The sequence below is a fragment of the Daktulosphaira vitifoliae genome, unplaced genomic scaffold (assembly GCF_025091365.1).
Source record: "Daktulosphaira vitifoliae isolate Bord-2020 unplaced genomic scaffold, ASM2509136v1 Scaffold_1, whole genome shotgun sequence".
In the NCBI taxonomy this organism is placed as follows: domain Eukaryota; kingdom Metazoa; phylum Arthropoda; class Insecta; order Hemiptera; family Phylloxeridae; genus Daktulosphaira; species Daktulosphaira vitifoliae.
This window is the reverse complement of record NW_026099572.1, coordinates 23,258,851-23,266,807: the sequence shown is the minus strand read 5'-3', so window position 1 is coordinate 23,266,807 and position 7,957 is coordinate 23,258,851. Positions and strand designations below refer to the sequence as shown.

At 25.6% G+C, this 7,957-nt stretch overlaps 1 protein-coding gene across 22 annotated transcripts in view; it reads right to left on the bottom strand.

The window, feature by feature from the left end:
- The window catches only part of LOC126896169 (uncharacterized), a 180,822-nt gene that overhangs the window by 11,362 nt on the left and 161,503 nt on the right, over nt 1–7,957 (bottom strand). For 3 of the 22 annotated variants that reach the window (XM_050668722.1, XM_050668728.1, XM_050668733.1), the window contains exon 2: nt 556–582. The exons of 11 other annotated variants lie outside the window; for them this stretch is intronic. In XM_050668722.1, the coding sequence (XP_050524679.1) occupies nt 556–582 (27 nt within the window). Of the gene's footprint in view, nt 1–555; nt 583–5,058; nt 5,151–5,270; nt 5,305–7,957 lie in introns of those variants that run through there. 8 more of the 22 variants (XM_050668729.1, XM_050668732.1, XM_050668720.1 and 5 more) reach the window with 7 other exon arrangements.

The following is a 7,957-nucleotide window of genomic DNA, read 5'->3' as shown; positions in this document are numbered from 1 at the left end:
ATTTAACTTTATAATGCTATAACTTATTGAAAAGTTTATGGATCCACACAATTTTTTTATGACAAATAATATTTTTTAATAAACCCTTTTTCATTCGACATACTTTACCTTAATCAGGATATTAATAAGGAACCAGCAGATCAAGTAGCTTTAGGAATAAAACACCAATTTTTTTAAAATTAAACACTATCTAAAGATTTGCATCGAAGCGTTTATTTTTGATAGTGATTTTAATCACTGTCAGATATCATTTACTTGATCCAACTATGCCACGTCACCACTGTGCCGCGACCCCCCTGTGCTGGGTTTTTTTATTTTAACTTCCGTTTTTGCATAGTAAAACTCTTAGTAGTTAAATGCTTCCTGTATTTAGGTTTTTCATTGGATTTTCAAAAAAAGGATACCAAAAAAAAGCAATTAATTATTTATTAAAAATATTATATAAAATATTCAAATATTATCAACTTAACATATAGATTTAAATAATAAAATACTAACTCATCTTCTCATAATAATTTTATTAAGTTTTTTAAAACGTATTTAATAGTTTCTTACTTGTAAAGGCCATTTTATTTTTTAAAACTAGAATAAATGATAAAAAACATTTTTATAAAGAAAGTTTTTTATAAACTTTTTGATATTGTGCATCTTTAATTAAGGTACACGAGGATACCTTATACCTTTTTATAAAACACGAACTAAGTTAGCTACAAAAATGTTTCTGATGGTACAAATTTCCCTCTTATACATGTGTATATGGATGATTTTTGTAAGAAAGTGGTCAGAGTAAATTTTGCCACTTTTAGTTTATTTATTAATATTATTGGAAAAATCTGCTATGAAAAAATAAACTGAAAGGCAAATAATAATTTACTTATGTAAATTAAATTATTTGTTTATTTACTTCTGTTGACCTACAAATATGCACTTTTTTTAATTCAGTCTTATATATTTATTAACTATGCGTCTGTTACATACTTCACATAACGCAAGTTTAACAAAAGTTGAGTTTAGATTGTTAATAACTACTAAAAAAGAAGTCAAAAATATATTATTGACAATATATTTTCTTAGATCATTATCTATCAAACTATCTAGTTAATTATATATGTTGGCATCTGAAAAATATCAAGTTGATACTCCTATGAAGTATAAGGAATAAATAGAAAATATGATTGATAAAATAAAATAAAAATCTCAGTATAATTTTTATTTTAATTGACTTTAAAAAATAGAGGTTATCAGGTATTTTTATTTTATTCTTCCATATAAATGTCATCATAATCGGTTCAGCAGTTTGATTTTTAAATCAAAATAAGTTGAAAAATATAAACCCAACCCGAATTAACTAAACCGACTTGAAAAAAAAAACAACAACCACGAATAAATGCACTAAAAATAACTGCACATCTATTAATTTCAATTGACTTACAAAAATCCATTTTTTTCAATTCAGTCTTATATTCTTATGAACTATACGTCTGCTTCATAATTCAAATAACACAAATAAGACTAACAAATAAATATCATAGTACTTATTTGTACTTAAACAGAAATTAGAAATATAGTTTTAGGCTGCTTATATTACAATCTATTAATCTATTAGGGTAATAACATACAATCATTGTTATTATTGGAGTCGGTAATGGCGGTCATACACGTTACGATCTACCGTGTAGGTGTACCTGCGCAGGCATGGGAACAAATGCATTTTACCACCCCATCGAGTCATTTCAAAAAAAATTTTTTTTAACGTGTGTTTTTCAATTCTTTTTTTAAAAGTGTTTGAAAAAATTTTCGGAAAAAATTAGTTCAAAAGTTATAGCTTTTTAAAGTTGAAACGTCAAAAACTAAAAATAGCTCAAAAATTGTTTTTTTTTGATAATTTTGGGATTTTTTCTCATGATAATATTGTGAAACTATAATGACGTACATCCATCGGTTCATAGTGAGAAAAAATAACTTAAATAGAAAAAAAATTAAGCTGTTTGAAATTAAAACAGTGTATCATGATCTTTGTTACCAACTGTCAAATATAAAAATGCAAAAAATTTTATAAATAGTTTGAATTGAAACTAATACAGTATGTATTAAATGTATCAGCAACACCATTTCAGCAACAGTTAGAATTGCGCGGCGCAACGTAAATTTTTTTATTTAAATACCTATACACATAAATATTTTTTTTAGTATAATTAAATAAATAAAATTCGATTACTACATCATCGAGAATACTTTTTCTAATGAATTAATGCAAAAAAACAAAAAGAACAGTAGTATATAACAAAATTTGTCAATAATGGTTGAATACTATGAAAGCTCATAACTTTTAAACTGAACATCGCCGACAAAAATTTTTTATATATTCTTAGTCAGTATAAAAACCTGAATCAATTTAAAAAAAAAAATTTGAAAAAACTTCGATGGGGTAGTAAAATGCATTTAAGCCCAGGCATGCCTGTGCATGCCTGGGCCTGTGCATACCGGACTTTAGACGTGTCTCTGGCGTACCTGAACGGTCTTCAGTTTTTTCACGATGGCATCGAATGAGAACACTGGCTTTGTTAGCCTTTGCATTAATTATGAAAAAAAAAGAAACAAAACCAGCGAAAAGGAAACGAAACAAGTGGTGTAGGGAAGAATGGACGAGAAAACATACCTAAAATTACTATCAATGGTGACTTCTATGATAAATAAAGAAGACACTGTTATGAGGAAAAGTATTTCTGCGCACGAAAGATTGTCGGTTACTTTTAGGTTCCTCGCTACAGGCAGAAGTTATGAGGACCTTAAATTTTCGTCGGTTATTTCAAAGCTTAACAAACGTGTATCAACATGTTTCATAACAAGAGAGCAGACACACGACGTTGAACAGCAAGGAAAGCAGCGATTTATTTATCGACGTCCTCACGCGTCAATCATCGTTCGGGTCGCTTACTCATTCTTATTCCTCTCCCGCCATCGCGTTTATATTTGCCCCTGTGACCCTTACTGTTCGACGCCGTGCGCCTGCTGTCTTATTGTCGATTATGTTATTAACATATCGAAACATGTTAATTCACGTTTGTTAAACTTGAGTTATGTGAAGTATGTGGCAGACGGATAGTTCATAAATACATAAGACTGAATGAAAAAAGAATATTTGTAGGTCAACTGAAGTAAATAAATAAATAAGTAATTTAATTTACATAAGTAAGTTATTATTTACTTTTTAATTTATTTTTTCATAGGAAATTTTTTAGAGTCAGTTTTTTTTTTTGTAAAAATATTTTTAAATAATTAAATTTTTCATGATAAATTCTTAGTTTTCATTAATGAAATTATATTTATTTATTATTGTAAGTATTCTACTATTATAAATAATTATAACAGATTTACTATACAGGGTATTTGGCTAACTATGTCTCATGTAATATCTTTAAATATACAAGTTTTATAAATAAATTTTTTTTTAATCATTATGGATCTTTGATGAGCTTTTTCATATGAAAAATCAAATTTCTATCATCATCCCTTATACTTAGAACTTGTATCAACTTCAGGTTTTTAAATGGCAACCCTATATTATTTTTATATTTAAAAAAAAATAAAAAAATTGTAGTAATTTGTGTGCTGTACTAGTGAGGCGGTGTGACCTAGCGCTCCATCAATGGTCGGGCTATTTATAAACCCTATACTTCAGAGAGCCATGGATCACTTAATATTAAATGAAATAAAAAATTTTTTTTATATTAAACTAAATCTAATAGTGTAAAAAAATAGGGTTGCCATTTGAAAATATGAAGTTAATAAAAGTTTTTAGCATAAGGGATGGTGGTAGAAATTTAAATTTTCTTGTTAAACACCTCATCAAAGATCTATAATGATAAAAAAAAAAATTGCTTATAACACTTGTATTTTTTAAGATATTACGTGAGACATAGTTAACCAATTACCTGTATATATGCAATGAAGTCTTTTTAATAGATTAGTCATATTTCATATAATACAAGCTGATTATTTTAATATTACATTTAGATTTCTTTTAAAATAATAATTATTTTAAGAAAATACTTTTGAACGAGTAATTCAGTCATTATTAACGATTTAAAATAATGACTGATAGTGAGGAGTAGGTGCTGTTAATTAATAGATGTCATTAATTATTTCTCGGTCGTACTCTTCGTCTCGCCTATGTATAAAAATGAGAACAACATCAGATGTTGTTCTAAAGTATTGAACCGCAAGTTGTTATCAACCAGTCATTTTCTTGATTACATAATTTTCTATATTATTAGATAATTAAATATACATTTTACTATTTAAAAAAAATAAAGTTGACACCCCTTTAAGTTGATAATGGGTGATTCTCAAAAATAATTATTAGTTAATAAATCAAGAATTATACGTAAGTAAACGATATCAAAAATTATTTTTCCAACATTGTAGTTATTTTGCGAGTAATCGAGTGGTTTATGATAAACCAATCACTCTGTATTTCTCGATTAATCAATTATTAAATATTTTTTAAAACCCTTATTTAAAAACATAAAATTTATTTATTGTAAATGACAACTTACATATTTAACTAGCTTCTAAAAAAAAATGATATCTAATTAAGAAAATATCTGGTCGATAACAAAGTTTAACCATTTGTTAAGAAGTTGTCAGTATTTTAATATATAGATTGAAGGTATGGTGTGGTTATATTATTTTTAACATTATGTATTACTCTACTATTATAGGTATTTAAAACAGTTATTATTCATAAAATTTGTTGATGACCTCCTAAATAGTGAAAATAAAGATAATTTAACACGTACTATGAATATCGCCAACACGTCAACTATTTAAAATTTAAAATTACCATTGCACAAAACAAAATATTATTAAAATAATGTCTATTTTAGAATATTTTAATGCTTTAATGTAAAAATAAGTATGAACTTAAAAATAAAACAATCTAAAAAATGACAGAGCTATGTCTTAAATGATAATAGTAAAAATAGCATAGTAAAAGATTTTTTCTTTTTAAGATAGAAAATGACAAAGTATAATTCAATTTTTAATTTATTTTACCTTCAGGATCAGTGCTAGAAATTTCATTTACAACAAAAAAAAAAAACAGAGCCAAAATACTAATTGACATTTTTCCTTCTTATTATTGTTATCTAAAATAAATAAATTAACTATAATAATCATTTAATATTTTGTAAAATAAAAAACATAACATTTATACAACTACTCTAACTTTTTTATAATATTAATGTTATACAAAATATTGTACTTACTCAAAAAAAGCTTTTTTCTATTAAGATAAAAATTAGAAAATCTAACACATTATATACTTCAATATTTTATTTGCTATTTAAAATAACAAGTATATGTTGTTTTTCATTAACAGTGAAGCAATTGTCAATAAATCAAATTTATAATTAAACAATAACAGAAATATATCGTTCAAAATATGTTTTTTATTTACTTTTCCTTGTATTTATTTTAACAACTTCAAAATGATGTCATAAAATTTCATATGTATTTTTAAAGTTTATCCGATATAATGTATAATTTTAATTTTTAATGAGTTAATCATATTCAATTTATATTTCATTTAAAATTTAAATAAATTAGAATATTTCGTTGCAAACTTTAGATTCTATGTTTTATAATCGTAGTTTAAATATTAGACCTTTTTGGTTTTAATTTTTTTATTTTACAATATTAAATAAATTTTCATGATTAAAAAATAATCATTTATAGTCTAAAAACAAAGTTCTTTGTTATATAAAGAATTACATTTCTATAGTAATCTAATCAGATATTATTTATAAACCAAGTATAATATGTATTGTCTGTCATTTCACCTAAAAATAATTTTACATTATTTCATTAATATACTAGTCCACTACAAGTTAGCCAAAAAAGTGTATATTTTTACAAAATTATAAAAAGATAAACTAAACAAATTGTCATTGAACACAGGAACAGATATTTAAAAGGTATGAAAAATGGACAGTGTCCATTTCTCATAACTCCTTAGAGATCCGTGAGAGGCGTCCAATGAACACCCCTCACGGATCAACTGCGTAAATATAGTTGGCCAATTTGTCTATTTCTATGAGGCAAATTAAGGAGCTTTCTTTTGTTAATAACATGTTTGTAAGAGGCGGATACGGTCAACGCATCTTAAAAATAATATGACAATTCTATTACTTATTATCATTTTTATATTTGTGATAAGCCATTAAAAAAATAATGAATCATAACAAATTTAGGAACATTTATGTACTTCATATTCATGGTCTACGATACGCATGGAAAAATATTATATTTTTAATAAAAGTATAGGAGCTATATTCCTTTTATCTCTGATTATCTGTTAGTTATTTAATAAGTCATAAGTTAACTTATAGAAAATTTAATTAAGTTACCTGATTTCAATAATTATGAGTATCGAATAATTTAAGTTATTTTATTTCGGTGATAGTAAAACTATAACATATTTGTTTCCTTTGTGAAAAATTACAAAAATATAATACTTAAATTAAAATACATTTAAATCTGTACAATCATTCAATATCACAACAGTAAAAAATGAAGTCAATGAAAATTACACACTCTTGGCCTAAAAAAATAAAAATCAGATAATAAGAAGCAAGATATTGCTAACACATGTCAAATTTAATAAAAGTAGGCAAAGTCACCATTGCACTTTCCTAGTGTTTAATTCTTAAAAGAGCCCACTAGCGTAAAAGAAAAACAAAAAAGTTTTTTTATTCAAAAAAAAAACCCAGCACAGTGGGGTGGCGGCACAGTGGGGTCGTGGCATAGTTGGGTCCAGTATAGATGATATCTGACAGTGATTAAAATCACTATCATACAAAACGCTTCGATGCAAATCTGTAGAGAGTGTTTAATTAAAAAAAAAAATTTGTTAAAATAGCATATTTTTAAATATGGTAGCCATTTGCGCACAGAAGATAGGTCGTCGGGACAAATTTTTTTTTTCATCTTATAGTACATAAAATAAGCTTTAATTTGATATATGTTTAAAGGACGCAGTATTTCCGGAACATTTTCAAAAATTAAGTTGAAAAAGTTAGTTTTTGTAAAAAAGTTGCTATTTTAAATCCCCTCTCATGAGCAGGTTAAATGTTAAATTTTCAAAAAAATGATATCAAATGAAAGGGAAATATCTAAGGTTTTAGTATAAAAAAATATTATTTTTATTTGTTCATTTTTGAAAAAGTTATGGCAGTTTTAAAAAAAAAAAGTGAAAAAATTTCGAAAATTAGCGATTTTTAAATTTGTAATTTTTTTAGATATTTCCCCCATTTGCGGGGAATTTTTTTCAATTTTTAAGGGTAATGTCTTCAACTAGATACTATTTGTGATCTTTTGACGTATTTTTGAAAGAAATCGGTCCAGTGAGAGCTGAGAAAAAGTGGCAACATACATAAAAAAATATATAAATTGATAGGTAAATATCTAAGGTATCTATAAAAAAAAAATTATATTAATTCGGTTATTTTTAAAAAAGTTATAGCAATTTTAAGTAAAAAAAATTGAAAAAATATCGAAAATTAGCGATTTTTAAATTTGTAATTTTTTGGGGGATTTCCCCCGTNATGAAAAAATATCGAAAATTAGCGATTTTTAAATTTGTAATTTTTTGGGGGATTTCCCCCGTTTACGAGGAACGAGGGATTTTTTTTCAATTTTTGAGGGTAATGTCTTCAACTAGATACGATTTGTGATCTTTTGACATATTTTTCATCAAAATCGGTTCAGTGAGATTTGAGATTGAGCGTATACAGACACAAAAAAAAAACACATCATAGTAAAATTAATACCTTCTCCGCTTCGCATCGAAGCTAAAAAAAATAATAAATGTATACATATATATCTTATATATATAAAATCTAATGTCAGATTTTTGTCCGCGATGGACGCCGAAACTACTGAACCGAATTTTATG